Here is a 20075-nt window from a genome sequence, read left to right as displayed (position 1 = left end):
GAGCCTCGGGCAGAATCAGCACAGAGGTGCACGAATCTGGGCGCCAGAGACACACTGTCTGGGCTCAGATCAAGCTCTGTCCCTTCCCATCTGGGTGACCTTGAGCAGGTTACAACCTCTCTGTTGCTCAATTCGGTGGTGCGCTGACAAATGCTTAACAGCTGGCTCTCCACAAAGGGAGGGGAGCCCTGATGCGTAGCGTGTGCCAATTTTCATGGTGCAAATACTCCCATCACGGCCTGATTTCAAGCTACCAATGTGTGTTGCTCATCAGAGCTGGGAAGAGGGAGGCCAGTCCCGCAGAGCTGTATGTACAGTGCTTCTGCCGTGCAGAGCCGAGAGCCAGAAATAACCTTAAGAACGCAGATAATAGTAAAAACGTAGTAATTAGAGAATGATGAATTTTGAGTATAAGTTGTGTAATTGTACGTTTCTATAATTTAGCTTTTAATAACGGTTGCGCTTAACAAGCAGCTCACACAATTCCTGAAAATTTAACAATCAGCTCTCGGGAGCCCATCTAAGCCAGCCCCAGTGTGCCAACTTCCTCATCTGGAAAAGGAAGATAAAAATAGCAACTCCGTGTTTGCTCGGAGGCTGGGTGAGATCAAGCTTGTAAGGTGCTTTAACGCCACGCCCTGCCCAGAGTGGGTCAGCCTTGGCCAACCCTGGGCCCTTGTTTAGATTAGCAAGGTAGAAACTATTTCCTCCTATGTAGAAAAAGAATTGTTCCTGCTGGGTCTGTCTCCCAGGACCTGCCTGAGATCAGAGCAGCATAAGGGCCGAAAAGAGGTTGTTTCGTGTCCTCAGGACGTACACATGGGAGGGCGAAGGAAGACGTGTTCCCTCTGTGCCTGTCTGTTCTAGGTGGAGAAGGAATCAGCATAGGCACTGCCCCCTGTCTGGCTGGAGAGGAGACCCTGTCCACTGGTTGCCCAGCTAAAGACTTAAAATGCCAAGGATCCAGGAAGGAGGGCCAAATCCTGCCAAGACAGTGAAGGGAGGCTTCATGGAGGCAGTGATGGCAACACGGGGCATTGAAGGCTGCATAGGAGTTTACCATAATATTCACAATCAAGCAGATTGAAATATAAATGACAAATCGTAGAAGACTGTATAATTATACTTATAATCCTATAAGACTCATTAATTAGTAAGGCACAATGCTGATTGCTAATGATAACTGCAGTCGCCATTATGGACCATCTACCATAGACAAGGCCCAGGGATGTGCCCTGGACAGAAGCACCAAATATCTCATTTGATTCTCACTCTTGTCATCTTACAGAGGACACAACAGAGGCTACATAAAAGGAGTGATATCACATAGCTAGTTGTGGCTGAGCCAGAATTTAAACCCCAATCTGTCAGACTCCAGAGACCTTGCTCTAAATCACACTACAGACCGCCAGGCAGGGAAGGACGACGATCCCAGCTGCTGTTCCAAAGGTCAGAGAAAGTTCAGGATGTGTCGGGGACAGCAAGAAGGTGCGTGAGGCCACAGACTGGGAAGGTGATGGAGGAAGCAATGGGAGTGGCAGCGCTGGGGGGAGATGTGGCCGCGAACCCCAGGACCAGGTCTGGCAGTTAGTTAGGGGGCAGTGGAGAGCCACAGCACACCGATCTCCCTATTCGAAGGGGCGCACTGGACAAGCCCCCCCACAGGGTGGGTGCAGAGGGGCTGGAGGAGGCGAGCAAGGCATCTGCCAGACTGTAGCCACCCTGGTCCAGCCGCACCCTCCTGTCCACAGCGAAACAGGAAAGCCACCCCCCACCCGCAGGCACTCTCCCCGCTGGCTTTCTGCCTACCTGTCTGGGTGGGCAGTGCCATCCAGGACTGGAGGTGGCCTCCCATCCGAGCGGCCACAGCCCATCCCCACCCCCATCCCGTCCAAGATCACCGAGTCCCAACCTGAATTTTCCCATCTGTCCTATTTTGTACCTGGGGCCACCAAAAGGTGGAGGAACGGGCCCAAGATGACACAGCGACTCTCCTGACCCCAGACTCCCTTGTCATTTGGTGTCCTCCCCTTGGGAACAAGAGTCCAAGGTCGAGAGACAGACAGGATCTATCTTTACAGCGCTCCCCTCTGCTCAGGGAAGACGAGAGGACCTCTCTGGGCCTCGGGGATGTCACAGGCCAGCGGACAGGGCTGAACACACAACACCAGCAGCTGGGGGGGGGACAGGAGGGGGACGTTCCTGGCAGAAGGAGCAGCACAGGCAAAGGCCTGAATGTGTGAACCTTGGCCCGGATGGGGGCCCAGAGGCTTCTCTGGCCAGCAGGCAGCTCTGCTGAAAATAAAGACCAGTCGGAGCTAGAAGCTTCCCGGACCCACCACCCCCAACCCCACAGGCTTTGTTCAAGAGGAGAGCTTGCTGGGCAGACCGGCTGCCCCACCCCTGGTCCCGGCAGGGGCGGCCTTTCCAGCACGAGGACATCCTGTGGTCGGGGTGCGGGGAAGCCCTCGCTCAGCTCACGTGTGCTGAGCCCACAGGTCTGGGACAATGGAGCCGCGGGCCGGGCGCCAGGCCAGGGGGGCAGGGCCATGGGGGAGAAGTCCGAGCCCCCCGCTACCAGGAAAAGCTGGGTCTGAGCCTCCCTCCCTCCTCTGCCTGCTGGACGATGCCCCCTCATCCCAGGGCTGGAGAGAGGTCAGCAGGGAGATAGAGCTTGGACAGCACCCCTGAGGCACAGTCCTTCTCTCCCAGGGACCCCAGGGCTCGGCAAGCTGGCCAAAGACCTTTGCCCGGTGGGCCCGCTGAGGCCATCAGCACCCAGACTCCGAACCACCCAGGCCGAGAGCTCCCGGCCCCTGGCAGGCAGCCCCCACCTCCAACCCCCGGGGGCTGCTGACAAGCTGGTCCTGGAGCTGTGCTGGGGGAGCCCGGGGCTCCCACGCTGCAGCCTTGCTGCCCCATGCCCAGCCCCACCTCGGCCTGGGCTGTACCAGGGCTATTTTTACAAAGTCCAGATCCGGCCGGCTTGTTATTTGCCTCGCCGTCCTCCACATCCTGTGGGCAGGGAGGGTCCTTGGGCAGGCGGGGGCCAGGCTCTGGAGGCCAGCCAAGAAGACAGGGAGGACCCAGGACCGCCTGGCCCCAGCGAGGCCTGGAAGCCCACCACGCTCAGACTCCCTGCACGAAGAACGGCAGCTACTCCGCCCTTCAGCTCCCTTGAGGAGGGAAACCCTGGGGTGGCCCCTCGGGCTCCTTCGTGGGGCTCCCTCTGACAGGAGGGCCCTGGAGGCCGCCCAGCTTTGCCTTCAGAGCCTGAGTCTTTGAAGCGGGAGGGTGTTATTGGGCCGGACGAAGCAGGGAGGGAGCAAGGCCAAGAGGCTCAGCCCCAGAGCAAAGGCACCGTCTGGTTTCAGTCTGAGCTGGCTCTTCCTCTGTCCCTGCTCTTCCTGTCCCCGCTCTCCCTCCACCCCCGCCCCCAATCCTGGCACTTCCTCATGATGCCACGATGCCCAGCCCTGAGTGGCCTTCCAGCTTCCTCTGCCCTCCATTCCCACACTCCACCCCAGAGAGGATCTTGTGCTGCACACAGCCTCCAGGGACCTGCCCTGCTCCGAAACCTTCTCTGGCTCCCGGCTACCTCACCTCAAGACAAAAATTCAGATGCCTTTCTCCATCAGACCCTGCCTGCTGTCCAGCCTCCTCTCCCCACAGCTCAGCCCACTACCAACAAAACACCACCAGAGCCAGCAATGCCACAAACTTCACTCTCCCTGCACCCTTCCCCTGAACTGCATTTATGCTGATTTCCTCAGATCCAGCTTCTAATTTGATTATTTTCTCTTCAGCTTGGTCTAATCTACTTGTTTGCTCATCTAATTATTACATTTTTTAATGCTTGTATTTTTCACTACCAGAATTTCCAATTTAGGTCTTTTAAACATCTCTTTTTTAGAGTTCCCGATGTGGTGCAGTGGAAACAAATCTGACTAGGAACCATGAGGTTGTGGGTTCGATCCCTGGCCTCGCTCAGTGGGTTGAGGATCTGGTGTTGCTGTGAGCTGTGGTGTAGGTTGCAGACACAGCTCGGATCCCACGTTGCTGTGGCTGTGGTGTAGGCTAGCAGCTGCAGTTACAATTCGACCCCTAGCCTGAGAATCTCCATATGCTTGTGGGTATGGCCCTAAAAAAGCAAAAAAAAAAAAAAAAAAAAAAAAAAAAAAAAAAATCTCCTTTCCTGAGCCAGGAATCAAACCCATGACACAGCAGCAACCCAAGCCGCTACAGTGACACCACCAGATTCTTAACCCACTGCACCAAAGAGAACGCCTCCCTGTCCCTTTTTTGGTCTTTTTCCAAGGCCACGCTCATGGCATCCAGCATTTGAGAGGCCATCTCTCAGGATCCAGCATTGCTGTGAGTGTAGGTCGCAGATGCCACTCGGCCTGTAGCTACAGCTCCAATTGACCCCTAGCCTAGGAACCTCCATATGCTGCAGATGCAGCCCTAGAAAGACTATAAATATTTATATATACTATAACAAGCTTCTAAGACATACACTAGCCCCCGCTTGGCCTCATATCAGCTCCCACTCCTGTTTGTGAGTTCAACCATTTGCTTGCAGCCTCTGGAAATGTCCCTGCAAGCTTGAGCTTTCAAACTCAGCTATAGGCAACTGAAATATGTTTTCTTGGCATGTTTTATCCAGCTTGGAGGAAGGGAAATCTGACAAATGGACAAGCTGACTGGAAGCCCTTTCCCCTGAGCAAACTCCAACTCATCCTTCAAAGCCCCACCTAAATGTTCCCTTGTCAGGGCAGTCATCGTCACCTGCCACCAGGCACAGCTAGGTCCACACTCATTGCTCTCACCATCACCACCACCCTGCCCTGGGCTCCCACAGCCCCCTTGGGTGTGAACTGGATCCATCTGTTCCCATCAGTAGAGGGCATCTACCTGAGGGCAGGACGGAGTCCCTGGCAGAGCCCAGCACAGGAGACTGCAGAGCAATAGATATGGCATCAGCCGCCCCTTTAGGTGGAGGCTACAGGAACCCGATTTCCCAAAACAGCAAGACCCAAGAGCTGCAATCCTGCTGTGGGCTTTTTTTTTTTTAAGGGCCACACCTGCAGCATATGGAAATTCCCAGGCTAGGGGTCAGATCAGAGCCCCACCTGCGACCTACACCACAGCCACAGCAATGCCGGACCCTTAACCCACTGAGTGAGGCCAGGAATCAAACCTGCATCTCATGGATACCAGTGGGATTCGTTAACCACTGAGCCATGATGGGAGCTCCTGCTGTGGGCTTTCACAGAAGCTCAGCTACAGCTACTGCAGGGGCCAGCTCAGAGCTGGCAGCAGCCCGCAGGCAGTGCCAAAAGTAGGCTCTTTCCAAACCAGCTTTCTTGCTCTGGTCCCCAGGGGAAACAGCAGGGTCAGGCCCAGGCTGAATCCTCAGCCACCCCCATCCTGTCTCCTGGCCCAGCAGCCTCTGGTGCCCACAAATAAGCAGGCAACCCAGCTCTCGGCCCCAGCCCTTTGATCTGGGCAAGACTCGACACCTGGCTGGCTCCCTCCCCTGGCTTTGACCTTATCGGGGCTTGGAGACAAGACAGGTGCCTGGAGCTCAGGCCAATTAGGTGATTTGCCTGGTGGCCCACTCAGTCACATCCTGGTCTAGCTCACCCGGCTTCTTGGCTCGGCTGGCCAAAGGGGGGCGGACCCTCAGGGGAGCCATCCCAGCCGTGCCCAGGTAGGTGGTAGGGTGAGGGCCAGAGGCTAATGACTACAGGATCTCTGAGAATATGGGGACTTCTCACTCTGGCCCAGGGGCACCCACCCTGAGAACACGGAGACGCCAGACACTCAGACGCCCGGGATAAGCCCCACCAATCCAGTGGCCCTCTGCACCCCTCCCAAGCAGGAGGACCCCAGCTGCAGAAGTCCTCCTCCCAGGCCAGCTCCTCTCTCACCATGAGACCTTAAGCAAGTCACATCCCCTCTCCTGCCCTCATCCTTCCACCTGGAAAGTGAAGCTGACCGAAGGGAGCTCAGGCAAGATGATGCTGGGGGTGACTTGTCCGCCTGGGCCAGGTCGCCAGGGATAAGGAGAGGTTGCTATGACTGCTCTCTTACCCAAGAAGGACACAGCTTGGGACATAACTGCGGCAGCGCTATGACCCTCCCACCCTCTCCCGGGGCAGCTGCACTGGCCCTGATCTCCATTGGCGAGGGTTGAACAGAGACGGCCAGGGCAGATCAGTCAGCAACGCCAAGACCAGCAGGGGGACAAGCCTTGGGCTGGGTCCCAGGTGACTCAGGGGTCATGGAGAGAGGGGGCTGGGCAGCTAGGCTCCCCCTGCCCCACCCTCCCCAGCTCAGCAGCCTGTACTCTTGTCTCCCTGCTGTAAGCGCTGGTCACGAAGAGCCCAGGAGGCTGGAGGAACCTGTCCAAGGCCTCAGAGCAGGATGACTCTGACCAGCCAGGGAGGCCCAGCAAGAGGGGAGGAGCCTGCAGAGGGGCTTGGGCTCACATCCCGGGTGGAGGGGATGTCTTCAGGGCAGGGACATGGCCATTACCCTTAAGAGGCGCTGGACCCCACAGCCTTGCCCCAGTCCTAGCTCGGTCAATCCTCACGTATTAGGACTAAACTTCAGAGCCGTCGCCCACCCCCCCCCCGAGCCCCAAAGACCCCAAGGGGGAAAGGAGGGCAGACGCTGAGCCTGTGGCTGTGGCTCAAGGAGAACTGGCACTGTGGATACAGGAATGTCACCCAGACAGGTCAGGCAGGTTCCTGATGGAGCCAGCTCACTTCACCCCTCCCTCCCCGGAGAGCCGAGGAGAAGGGGTTCACAGACTGGAATGCAGACCCCGACCCTTCTCCCCTACCCCTAATGGGGCCTCACAGCCAGCTGGACTCCAGGACCAAGGGAACTGGCTATACACCAAGCTCAGTCGAGTCAGGACCAGCCTTGAGATAGAATACTGGCTCTGAGTCTCTGCCCAGGCCTAAGAGTCCTACTGAGGGCACAGCCAGCACAGCCAGAGCCAGTGGGAGGGCCAGGGAGCCAGGAATGCAGGTCCTACAGGGCCATGGAGCGAGTGGCACAGGGACAAAGTGGACAGGGACTCTGGAGGGAGGGGCCGATAAGCTAGAATTTGCTTAATCACCTGCCACACTGCCCTGGTCCAGGGGCCTCAGGTACTGCCCACCCCCCTCCCCGCCAGTCACAAGGCTGGGGTCCCAGGGGAGCGGGGCCATGAACCTCAGTCTCAGGCCCAGCCCAGGACCCAGGTCCTCAGGCTCCCGCCCTGGGTTTGCAGACGGCTCTGGAGCTGAGCAGGTGGCGTCTTCCGCTCTGGCCTCTGAGAGGTGCTCCCAGGTTGCCTGCATTCTTGCAGCTCACCCACAACCCCCTCAGGGCAGGTGTTATTTGTTTTACAAGAACAGGAGCAGAGTGAGTGGCAACCACAGGGCCGGGACACAAAGCCCATGCTCTTTCCAGAGGGTCAGGACCAGGAAAGAGACCGGCAGAGCTGCCTCACTAGGCAGAGACCCGGGCAGGGGGTCAGGGTGGGAGATGGGCCTCACCTGACTGCAGCAGGCCGGCGCCTCGGTCCTTGACCCCGAAGTGCTGCTGGATGTCCAGGAGGACGCCTGGGAGGAGAAAACAGAGGGTGCTCGCTGCCGACTTGGGCCGCCTGGGAGCCCCCAACCCCCCACCCCACCGAGGGGACCCCCAGCCTCAGTGAAGACCTCCATGCACCTTGCAGAGCCCAGCCTGGCCCTATCTAGAGAACTACACCCTGCCCAGTGTAGCCAGGCCACTGGGGCATCTTGGACACCAAGTTCCCACCCTGTCCCCACTGGGCCTCCCGTGCTCACCCTGGGGATAGGACCCCACCCCTCACTCGGCCAGCGACGGGGCACCCAAGGCACAGACAGGCAAGGCTCCCCCATGGTCACGTTGCCTGGTGGGGAAGCCATGCCTCCTGCTGCCAGCCTGGGCCTCTTGCCCACCTGCGGCCCAGGCCCTAACGAGGTGCTGGGACCCCGGACAGGGAGCCTGCCCTCAGAGGGGACCACAAAGCCGGCAGCCCAGAGAGTGGGTGAGCAGCCACTGAAAGCTGCAGAGGAAGCCATGTGGCCAAGGAGAGGGCAGAGAGGGCCCGCAGGCAACATGACATCCCCCACCCCCGCTCACCTGCAGCCAGGACCCCCCACTTCTCCCAGGCAGGAGTCAAGAGGCAGAGGGAAGCAGGCAGAGCTCCAGGCCTGCTTTCTTGAGCGAAGGAGAGCCCTGGAGGCCATCTCTGCCCTCCTCCCCATTCCCAGGCACCTCTGCGCGCCCATTAGGGCTTTTATGTGTCGAAGGGGGCGGAATAAGGAGAATAAAGAGCAACTGCGGACAGCTGTGGGCCGACCAGCGCCATGGCCGTACGGAGGCCAGCAACCTCTGACCTCTCCCAGCACTTAACCAGGGCTCCTGAGTAAGCACAACCCCCAGCCCCGCGGCCCCAGGGCCCCCTCCTCAGCTTATCTGGGACAGAAGGAGGCTGGGCCACAAGCCAGAGCCCCCCCTGACCACTGCACGTCTGCCCGGAGAAGGGATGGGGCAGGAAGGAGACAGGGCCTGCCTCAGGAGTCCCCATGCAGGGGACAAGGACGGGACCAGGACCTGCCCTCAGGGGACTCCCAGGACGATTCAGCATGACGCTGATAATACTGATGGTGACGTCAGCATTTAAAATGCCGATGGTCCGTCTTCCTGAGCGTGAGGTGCTCTTTGCGTTTAAGCCACAGACAACCCTCTGATAGGCTGGTATCGGCCCACTGGATAGACGAGGAAACGGAGGCACAGGGGGTTAAGCCACATGTTCAAAGTCGCACGACAGGGAAATGGGGGAAAGTGGAATCTCCAAACACAGCACGAGGGTCCCATCGGGTACTGGGGGAATGGAGGGGCCGCTGTCGCCCTACCCGAGACCCAGGGCTGGGATGCTGAGGGATTTCCTGGGCGGCAGGGTCCGCCCGGCTGGTGTTGCAGCAGCCTGCCAGCCGGGAGAAGCTGGTCTCCTCCTTGTTAATACCCAGAGTAGATTCACCATAATTACCCATAATGAAGAGGCTATGTGAGACCCAGTTAATGACTTAATCACCAGGGCGGGCTGCAACCTTTCCTTGAAGGCAGAAGCCAGGGGCCGGTCCTGGGCTTGTGGATGGCGGGGTCACCAAGTGGGACCTCCAAGGTGCCCCGATGTGGTGTCCGAGGCCCTGGGTTCCCTCAGGACCTGTGGGTGGCTCGGCTGGACCTGACCTTGGGAGCCACCCATACTCACAGCCCATCCCCAGTGCGGAACCAGGGCCCCTGGAGCCTCCTAATGTGTGGTTCTGACCACATCCTTCTCTCGCATCATCCCCATCACCTGAGGCTCCCCAGGGCTCCGGGGAGAAGGCAGTGCCTTCACCTGGCCAGGGGGCCGCACATTCCCCCTGCCAACCCCACCCTCCAGCCTCACTTGTCAGGATACTACCCCCAACCCATACTCCAGCCACCCCCAACTTCTCATGCAACCCCCCCACCCTGACAACACACACCTCCTCTTCTTACACTGGCTCAAATTTGTGGGCTGAGCTAATTCCTGCCATTCCTTCAAGACGAGTGGAGATGCCTCCTCTTCTGGGAAGTCTTCCCTGATTTCTCCCCTTCCCACCCACCTCCACAAATTAGTTGCCCCCACTCTCCCCTGTCCATCCCTATTTCAGCACTTGTCACACCAGGTTAGTCTGTTCTACAGAGAAGACACAGAGGGACATGGATAGGAGCTCCTGGGACCCACTGTGGCCCGGAGCTAAGGGGCACTAGTTACAGATTCCTGCTAAGTTCCAGGTACTGTGTGAGGCTCTACAAAGGGTATTTCTAGTCCCTCTACCCAGGCTGATCTATGATCATCATCCCCATTTTACATACGTGGAAACTGAGGCTCCGGGAGATGAAATAACCTGTCATGAAAGATGTTAGAGGGGAGATGAGAAACCATATCTATTGCCTCAAACCAAAGCTTGTTCTTCTGCCACAAGGCCTTGCGTGCTTTGCTTTTGTCCCCCAGTCCAGGGCCCAGAGTCCAGCCAGCCCGCAGTGACTGTGGGGCGGACACTAGTTGGGTGGGCAGGTGCCTGCCTCATCACCCACTAGACCATGACCCCCCAGAGCTGGGACCAGAGCAAGTCAGCTCCAGCAGCCAGAACAGGGACAGTCACAATTTAGGCACTGGGTAGATGGAAGGATGGGTAGAGTCAGGAGATGATACGGGGCCCTGCACTGCGAGTCTCCACCCACAGCCCAGAGGAGGGCGTGGATCTGCAGTAACCACAGGCCCCCCTTCTGGGATGGAGGCCACATCAAAATGGCCATCGTGAAGGTGGCATGTGTCCATAGCAGATCAAAACCCTCTTGCTTCCTCCCAGAGGCACATCCTAGCCACCTGACTGGACACAGTCTCCCATCCATGACTTTAAGATCCAGCATTTGCCTCTGCCTCCAGGAAGACTCCCATGAATTCCTCCACTGCACAGAGTTCCTAGCAAGGGGGGGGGGATATTTCTCTATATCCTTGGGGTCTAGACTCTCCTAAGCAGTCTAGATCCCAAGGCACAGGAAGCTTTGGATACCCCCACCCCAACTGCCCTGCAGCCCAGTCATGGGTCCAAGGCCTGTGTTCCAGGCAGAAGGTCAGAGAAATTATTCCAAGGAACAGGGCCTCCTGTGGGCTGTAAGACCCTAGGTCGGGCCTTGCCTGGCTTTCTGGGTTGTTTTCCCTCTTCAAGGCCTGGAAAGGGCCACAGCCACAGGCGGGTGAGATCCCACTGGCCGCTGGCACGGGAAGCGTGTGTCACACAGCAGCCCAGCCGGGCGGCTCAGATTTTCCTCTGGGCTCCAGGCCGCCTTGGACCCATACGCCCCCTCCCTTCTTCACCACAGCCTTATTTTTAGCCTCTTTCCTGGAGGCTGAGGTTTAGTGGGTCACAGGATGGGCCTCATGCCCAGGAGCAGCCTCCTGCAGCACAGACCAAGCCCACTCCACCAGCCCCACCAGCCTGGGGCAGGCAAGGTGGGGCTCCCCCACCCCACGCAGCCCTCCTCGGTCCCACGCCCACCGCTCCTGCTCCAGGCCTCTCCAGGCAGTCACCCCAAATCCACAGCCACAATCTTCCTCTGCCCACAGGGTCCTCCTTCCCGGGCCAAGAAGACATTCTGGAAAAGCAGGAGCACCTGAATCGTCTTCCCCGTTGACCTTAATTACACCCCTCCTGAGCCTCCAAGGGGCTTGCCTCTTGTCCAAGGCCAGCTGCCCCTCCCGCCTCCTGGGGAGCTTGCCCTGGGCCAGCCGCTGGCTCGAGCCATGCTGTCAGCCTCTCCCTTACGTCTGTCTCCTGCACATCAGCCCACACACATGTTCACGTCTCTCTTATCCTGCTGGTCAAAGCATTCCTGCCTTGTCCCTGCCGGCAGTGGCCCTGCCTCTACCCCCGCCGCCCCTGCCTCTACCCCTGCCGCCCCTGCCTTCACAGCTGAAGTCCTTAAAAGATGTCTCACGCCTCCGCAATGCAAGGTCCTTATCTCCATCACCCCCTGAAGCCAACCACCTGCTGGTGGCTCCACCCCGCAGGCTCTCTCATCCCTCAGTGTCCCAGCCCCCTGGACTCACGGCTCCACCACCTGGTCTGCTCCCCAGGCCAGCCACCTGGGAGTCGGCCGTGACGCCCCTCTCCCCTCCCGTGAATGGGCCCCAGTGATTCCATCTGGGACCAGAAGACCATCTGGCCTCTTCCCTGGGCTCCCTGCCTCCAGCCTCTCCCCACCATCCAGCATCCCTCCTGCAGCCTGAGCTCATAAGAACTTAGCAAGCTCCTGCTAAGTCCTGGGCTAGGGCTTCAGAGACCATAAGAAAGTTTCTGGCCTCAAGGCACTGTGGTTGTCACCTCTGGCTAGGGCTCAGAGTCACCTGTGCGTTCTTCAAAATCTACTGGCCCAGGCCATCGGTTCAGCAGTGCCACGGCTTAAAGCAACGATAATGTGGGTATTAACATGTAACACCAGACAATATCCTGAGAGTGTAACCAAATTAGCTTATTGAGCATGGCTGCCCAGTCATGCTTGGTGGCTCCCCAGTGCCACCCAAATTAAGCCCGGACTCCTTCTAGCATTTGAGACCTCCACGCTCCAGATCGGCACAATCCCCCTGTCTAGAAGCGAGAGCCAGGAATCTCTTAACACACTGCCCAGGTGATGGGAAACCACGGGCCTGGCTGGGCCGAGGCCCCCGTGACTTGCGCAGCACGGCCCACAGGCCTCCCAGCCTTGACTACGGCCAGGCCGTCTCCCTGGGCTGTTCGTCTCACTTGCTAAGATCCGCCTCGTCCAGACCCAGATCCAAGGTCACATGTACCAGGGTGACCCCCCCAACTCCCTCCTCTGGGGCTTTTGTTGAAGAGGTGCCTGGATCCTCAAAGGCACCCCCAGAGCTGGAAGGAATCTGGCCCTACTCACCCAGCTGGCTGGTCACGGATACTCAGAGTGATCCCCCATCATGCTGGCCCCACAGTGGCCCAGGGAGGAGCCAGGTCCAGATTCCAATCTGCTGATGTCACAGGGTCCTTAAAACGGCCAAGGTGTAAGGGAGCCCCTCCTTAAGGGGCCCTCAGTTTAGACCAGCCTCATGTATGTGATGGGACCACATGATCCTGAGGTCTCTTTCTGCCTCATCATCCAGGGCAGGCCACCTGGTGCTTAAGCTCGTCACCCCACATTTACACTGCTTGTCGCAGAGCAGCAGGAAGCACAGCTGAATTCCCAAGAACATGGTTGCAGAGCCAGACTGTCTGAGTTCTAATCCTGGCTTTTCTACCTTCCCTGCTGTGTGACCTTTGTCAAGTTACTTAACCTCTCGGTGCCGGTTTCCTCCTCGGCAACAAGGATTAGTTTTACGATCTGATTCATATGGTTATTGTGAGGTTTAAACGGGTTAATCCATGTAAGAATGGTGCCTGGCACATAGTAGGTAGTCAACAAATGTTATAAACATCATCATAGATCATTAACTCATGGGTCAAGAGCCCCTGCTGTGATCAAAGAACAATGGGAACTCCCACCTCAGTGTTTTCTCCGAAATGGGGGTGGATGCCTGGAAAGATAGAATCTAGGGATCTGAAGGGATGGACAAGGGCTGCCATTGGCTGGTCCCTCTTGGAGGGACCCTGGCCCCCATGGGGTGGCCTCAGAGCTGGCTCGCTCTGGAAGTCTCACCCCTGCTCCAATGCTGGGCTGCAGCTCCCGCCCTGGTAATTACAGAGGCCTGAGGGCCTGGCTCTGCTGACCTGGCTCTGGATGAGGACGGCTAAGGCTAAGAAACCACAGGCTGGCCCCGCCAGCACCCACAGCTCCCCTCCGGAGCCCAAGGGGACCAGCCAAGGCAGTGCCTTAGCTAGGGACCCAGGCTGTCAGGCACCCTCATGTCCACCTGTCCCAGAGCTTCCAAGAGGCAAGATCCTGCCCCTGTCCCCCAGGGACAAGCTGAGCAGCCCCCCAGGAGGATCTAGGCCGTCCCCTGAGCCTCAGGTCACCTCTCTGAGTGAGACTCAAACCCCACACAGCCCTGGATCCATCCTAACTCTTAATGGAGTTTGTTCCACCTATGCCACCCCTCCTACCCCCACGTCAGCCTACAAATCTGGGTCATCAATGTCAAGAAACCTCACCGGTCATCTCCGCGTGGACCCGTAGCCTCAGCCCCTCAGAGAGGCCCCACCCCCTCCCTGGAAGACCTGGACGCCAAACCTGTCCTTGTGAAGAGCGCCCCAGAACACCCCTCCCTACCCAAAGCCCTGCCCGCAGACCACGCCCCAGAGCAGAACCATCCCCAGAGGGAGAGCCCTCCCCCACCCCAGCCTCTCTGCCGGGAGTGGGCGGGGACAGGCAGCCGGGCCTCTGGCCTGTGGTTCTGGTCTATCATTTGGGGCCAGCTTTCCTGGAACCAGACTCGGCCTTAGCAATTTGGGGGCTTTGCACGGCCACTCCTTCCCCATCTTAGCCTCCCCGGCCCTGTGCTGGCTCAGGGACTCCCAAGACCACCAGGGGTCAGAGACAAGGTGGCCACACCCTTATCATGACCCATGGAAGGTGTGGCCTGTGTGGCCAGAGACCCAGGATAAGGCCAGGGTATGGGGGGAGAGGGGGTGCGGGCAGATAAGAGACCTCAGAACAGAGTGGCTCCAGCCCATGACCACCAGCCTTCTCCCCATGTGCTGCCTCAGCGGCCAAGGCAGCCAGCGACTCCCGCTCCCACTTCTCAGACAGAAAAATTGGGATTCAGTTCCTGTGGCTCAACAGGTTAAGAACCTGACACAGTGTCCATAAGGATGTGGGTTCGATCCCTGGCCTCGCTCAGTGGGTTAAGTTCCCAGCGTTGTTGAAAGCGGTAGCGTAGATCACAGATGTAGCTCAGATCCTGCGTGGCTGTGGCTGTGGCTGTGCTATAGGCCTGCAGCTCCAATTTGACCCCTAGCCTGGGAGCCTCCATATGCCACAGAGGTGGCCGTAAAAATGAAAAAAAAAAAAGAAGAAAATTGAGATTCAGAAAGTGAGGGAAACAGGCTGCAGAGCCAGGCAGGAGCTGGGCTGAGCTGGCCTCCAAGCTCCCACACCCATCCTGAGTGCCCACCCCACCCCCCAAAACACCAGAAAAGAGGCTGCAGCCAGCCCCCCTCAACATCCACACCAACCGCCCTCACCTGGGTGCTAGATACAGTGTGTGACCAGGTAATACCCACCCCAGGCACAGCCCTTCACAGTTTACAAAGCCTAACTGTGCTCCTGGAGACCCGGGACCCCATTTGGCGAATCCACGCTGGGCAGCAAAAGGGCCGTGAAGACTCCAGAGGGCTCTCAGGTCGGGGGAGGGAGGCCCCAGCAAGGTCTCCACGGGGGCAGAGAACCGAAGACAAAGCAAGGGCCCGGGACCCCAACCCTAACCTCTAAGCCTCCAGTGCATCACTCCTTGTATTTCTGCCTCCAATATAAATGCACCTGCCTGGGCCATAGCTTCCCTAGGGCTCCTTTCACCAACCCCACAGCTGCCAAGAGAGGGCCAGGCCCAGAGGCAACTGGCGTTCACCTGCGTGCCACCTCCCCGTGCGACCTGGGGCCAGCCCCAGGGTCCACGCGAACCACGGTCCCCACTTCCTTCCCGGAGGCGCAAGGCCTGCCGCTCATCGAGTGCCTGGTCGGGGCAAAAGGGCAGCACTGAACACGGCAGGAGAAGCCTCTGCCTTGGCTCCGGGGGCTGGGCCCTTGCCCGAGATGGTCCAACCCTACCAAGGCCCCTTCAGCCCAGGAGGAGGGGCTTCGGGGTCAGGCAGGGCAGAACCAACTCAATTCTGATGCTCAGTCGGCCCCCAAGGGCCAAATCTGTGCCGGCACCCCACCCATAATGAGGCCACAGGGATAAGCAGACTCAGCCCCCTTGAGGCTGGAGAGAAACTGCCACCCTATACAGGCGTAGGGGCTGTGATGGACGTGGGACAGAGCGGGAGCATGTCGGGAAGACTTCTTGGAAGGCGGGCAGAGGCACCCCTGAGACCCATCAGCAAAAACTAAAGGTTGGCTGCTGGAGCAACTGGGGAACACCCCTGGTATCCTGGAAAAGGGGGGTGCGGCAGAGCCATGGTGCAGCAGATAAGTGTCCCTGAGACCAAGTCACGTGCCCCACACTGCCCTTGGGAGCAAGACCCTGACCCCAGGAACAAAATCATCTACCGTGGATTCGGGGCTCAGAGAGAGTCAGGATCTATCTCAGGCCACACAGCAATTCTAGCAAAAGCAGGAGCAGGAAGCTCAGCCCAGGGGACATTCAGGGGCCAACAAGGAGCCTAGCCCCAAGAACCTGGCAATCAAGACAGTGTTGCCTTGGGAGTTCCCGTTGTGGCTCAGTGGTAACGAACCCACCCTGCATCCATGAGGACGTAGCTTCAATTCCTGGCCTCATTCAGTGGGTTAAGAATCCCAGAGTTCCCGTCGTGGCACAGTGGTTAACGAATCCGACTAGGAACCATGAGGTTGCGGGTTCGATCCCTGGCCTTGCTCAACGGGTTAAGGATCTGGAGTTGCCGTGACCTGTGGTGTAGGTTGCAGACACGGCTCAGATCCTGTGTTGCTGTGGCTCTGGTGTAGGCCAGTGGCTACAGCTCCGATTTGACCCCTAGCCTGGGAAACTCCACATGCCGCAGGAGTGGCCCAAGAAATGGCAAAAAGAAAAAAAAAAAAAAAGAATCCTGTGTTGCCATGAACTGTGGTGTACGTCGCAGATGCAGCTAGGATCCCGTCTTGCTGTGGCTGTGGTGTAGGCCGGCAGCTGCAGCTCCGATTCAACCCCCAGCCTGGGAACCACCATATGCTGCAGGTGTGGCCCTAAAAAGCCAAAAAAAAAAAAAAAAAAAAAAAAAAAATGCAGCGTCCTCTTTGTCTCCTTTGCTCTCATGCCCCTTTTACCATTAGGATTTCTGGCCCCCACACCCCAACAGAAACAAAAGCCACTTCCTGCCTGGGGAAGGGACGGGAACTCCTCCTCTGAGCAGCTCTGACCCAGGCAGCCTCACTCGCTCTCAGGCCAGGCTGCACCCTGCAGCCTGCAGCCTTCCTGCCCCAGGCACAAAGCGGGAAACTAAGGCACAGGCCAGGCCAGTCACTGGCTCTGAATCCCAGACCAAGGCAGTGAGTTTCAGGGCACTTCTCTAGCAGGTCAACGGCCCAGTGGAGGTGCTGACAGAACCAGCTAGAAGGTGGCTGAGGAGGAAGACAGAGCCAGAAAATGGGCCGCTGCTGGTTAGTCATTAGGTTGATGGCATTTCAGGCTGGCCCAGCGGTGCACCTGGGCGCTGACCTACCAGACAGGCATTCTGGAATGTGGCCATGGGACACCCCACCCTGCAGGCCTTACGTAGTGCTGACTCAGCTATGGCCAGGTCAGGGCCCCCTAAGGGGACAAAGCCACCTGAGGGGGCAGAGCGGGAGTGGTGCTGATTATCCTTATCCACAAAGATAGCCATGGAGCTTTGGGCTTGACGTGGCTTCTACATACCCAGGTGACACTGTCAAAAGTGGGGGGCCTCTGTTTATCCAACTGTCAGCTCCGGACAGGCTCCAACAAGCAGACAGAAAAAGAGCCAAGGGGCCTGGCCTGGCAGCCCCTCCTGCACCCAGCTCAGGTGTTTGGGGAAGCCCTCGGTCTCTGCCAGGCCTGTGTTCCAGGCTTGGTCCCTGTGCTCCTCTCTCCTTCTGGGTTTGTGTTAGTGAGCAGTTGCCATGGATACCGGTCTCAGCTTCTTTGGCAGAAAAGGACTCCCCCAGGGCAGGACTCCGCCTCTCCTCACCAGCCCCTGCCCCGCCCAATTTCAAGCGCCTGGTCTGCCAGGGGGACTGGATCAAAAGGAAGGAAAATCAGTCTCAGGAAGGGAATAGAAGCCCCCAGAGAAGTTGGGGGAGGATCTCAGCTCTCAAATAGTCATCCTATGAACAGGGCTGGTGCCAGCTCCCTCTTGCTGGGCCAGGTTCCAGGAACAGAATTTTGCCACCTACACCGTCAGCCCTGCTTCCACTTTACAGATGGAAGAATGGGAGCCCAGGGGCACGGGCAGCTCCAGCACCAGGAAGCAGAGCTGAGAAGAAGGGACACGGGACCCTCGCCTGAGGGGCTCCCACCTTCTGACCTGGCAGCCACGAGTGCGCTCCGAATGGGGAGTGGGTGGCTGCCAGGCTGGTAGAGGCCATGGAGCAGGTGCCGTGTGCCCTAGTGGAGCGCAAACTGCAGCTGTTAAACTGAGCTGAAATTCATCTGCCCTGAGGGCTTTTGCCAGCGGAGTCTCTCTGTTTCAAGAAGTGGAGGGCGTGCTCTGGCCCCGCGTGAGAGAAGACCACATCGGAGGGTTCTGGTCCTGCCCCGCCCGGCCTGCGATCTTGGATAAGTGCCAGCACACTCCCAGGTGTCGGTGTCCCCAGCCACCCAAGGAAGTGGAGGGGAGGGTTTAGAGGGGTGTCTGGGCTACCTCAATTTCATCCAGCTGAAGCCAGAGCAGGAGCCTGGCCCTTCTCACCTGCTTCTGAGGCCTACAGCCCTCAGGGGGTTCTCATGGGGAAGGGGAGGGGGGGAGGAGAGGCCGTAATTAGCTGGATCACCGGGTGGTGCTGGGAATGCTAGGGCAGAGGCAGAACCTACTGGCGTTCCCAGGATGGAAACCAGCCCTGGTGAAGAAGGGAGGGGTTCGCCAAGGCACCCCGAAAGGCACTGTCAGAAACTGAGAGACGGGAGGGCACAGTGGCCAGGGCACAGCCTGGGCAGAGGCATGGAAAAGCAAGCAGCTGGCATTTGTGAAGCTCTCCCAGGAGTCTGGCTTTGTCCCTGGCGCTTAAGAGATGTTCTCATTTACACCACACACACCCCAGGAGATGGAGGGGAGGAAACGATCACCCATAAGACTCAGGCGACATCCCCAAGGTCACACAGCTGGGAAGTGGAAGAGCCTGGACCTGAACTCTGGCACCAAAGTCTCTAGACTGTCACTGTCCGCCACGGTGACCCCTATGCACCTGAAATGCAGCTGGTCCAAACTGACATGTGCTGTAAATGTAGCACACACCAGGTTGTGAAACTCAGTGTGAAACACAAGCAATAACCCCTTACCAGCTTTTATATTCATTACATGTTGAAATATGCGGGATGTACTGAGTGGAAGAAAATACATTATTAGGAGTTCCCATTGTAGCTCAACAGATTAAGGACTCGACATTGTCTCTACTATGAGGATGTGGGTTCGATCCCTGGTCTTGCTCAGTGGGCTCAGGAGCCAACGCTGCTGCAAGCAGCAGCACAGGTCACAGATCCAGCTCAGATCCAGTGTGGCAGTGGCTGTGGTGTAGACCGAGCTGCAGCTCCAGTTCGATCCCTACCCAGCCCGTGAACGTCCATATGCCACAGGTGTGGCTGTAGAAAGAAAGAAAATAATGTTATTAATTCATTTGACCTATTTCTTTTTACTTCTTTAATGGGGCTACTAGAAACATTTTCTCGGCCCCCACCCGCAGCACGTGGAAGTCCCCAGGCCAGGAATCGAACCCAAGCCACAGCAGTGACAACACTGAATCCTCAACCACTAGGCCACCAGAGAACATCTAGAAATTTTTTAATTATATCTATGGCTTGCATTACATTCCTTTTGGACAGAGCTGGTCTATATCATGAAAACAAACGCACAGGACGGGTTTAAGGAAGAGAGTGGAAACGCCTCCCATTTTTTGATGGGGGAGCCAGGGCCAGATGGTGAGGTTCTCAGGGATCAGGTGGAGGCAAATATCAAAGATGACTGAGCCATGGAGCGTCTGCATCCCCCGCCTCTGCCCAGCTGGCCTGCCAGCAACAGGTGCACTGGGGCCTGGGATGACCATTCCCCTGCTGTCCCTTCAAACCACCTCCCAAGACACACTGAGCCATAATAGTTGCCATAGAGACAGTAAATCTTCCTGAAAACTGAACTTGGCAGCAAGGGGGTGGTGGGGGGAGAATCTACCATAAAGAGAGAGGGAGGGAGCCAGGCTCATCCGGAGAGGAAATGTGTGTGTGCTGTGTGTTGGGGGCGGTGGTGCATGAGTTCCCGCCCTGGCGGGACAGGGAGGGATGCACAGCTCAGGCGGTGTTTGCACAGAGCTTTCCGGGCCTTCCTCCCTACTGCCCCACCCCCCTTACCAATTCACCAAAAATTTCCTCTCTTGTTCTCCCATTCTGACTGGGACTCAAATAGGGGTGGGGCAGATAAGCACCAGTCCTCTCTGATCCCAGCCTCCCACCTCAGCTCCTAGCCAAGTCAGCTTCCAAAAGAATATCAGAGGGGCGGGCTGGGGCCTGAGAAAACAAGTTGGAAAGCATTACAGCACCAGAAGCAGGCCATTCATTGACCAGCTGCGAGGGAAACAGGTACATCTAACACCAGCTTTGCTGTATCCTCTCCAGGCCATCTTGAACAAAGGCTTCGGTTTCCCCCATCCATGTGCAAAGTCAATGTTGG

At 57.8% G+C, this 20075-nt stretch overlaps 1 protein-coding gene and 1 long non-coding RNA gene across 12 annotated transcripts in view; one reads left to right on the top strand and one right to left on the bottom strand.

Moving 5' to 3' along the window:
* The window catches only part of SPNS2 (SPNS lysolipid transporter 2, sphingosine-1-phosphate), a 46621-nt gene that overhangs the window by 14944 nt on the left and 11602 nt on the right, over positions 1 to 20075 (bottom strand). For 8 of the 11 annotated variants that reach the window (XR_014821558.1, XR_014821560.1, XR_002337328.2 and 5 more), the window contains exon 2: positions 7554 to 7619. Coding sequence is in view for 3 of the 11 variants with exons in the window: in XM_084985512.1 (XP_084841638.1) it covers positions 7554 to 7619 (66 nt within the window). In the remaining 8 variants the exon portion in view is untranslated. Of the gene's footprint in view, positions 1 to 7553; positions 7620 to 8166; positions 8300 to 8942; positions 9060 to 20075 lie in introns of those variants that run through there. The other 3 variants (XR_014821561.1, XM_084985514.1, XM_084985515.1) reach the window with 2 other exon arrangements.
* Positions 8349 to 14461, top strand: LOC146398353 (uncharacterized). The gene is made up of 2 exons (XR_014821687.1): positions 8349 to 8452; positions 11189 to 14461. It is a non-coding gene; the product is annotated as an uncharacterized LOC146398353 (long non-coding RNA).

This window comes from Sus scrofa, chromosome 12, assembly GCF_054392235.1.
Source record: "Sus scrofa isolate SSC_HxYL_T2T_F1_AM1 chromosome 12, Sscrofa_HxYL_maternal_Yorkshire_Landrace_v2.0, whole genome shotgun sequence".
Taxonomy (NCBI): domain Eukaryota; kingdom Metazoa; phylum Chordata; class Mammalia; order Artiodactyla; family Suidae; genus Sus; species Sus scrofa.
This window is presented reverse-complemented; position numbering and strand designations above follow the sequence as displayed.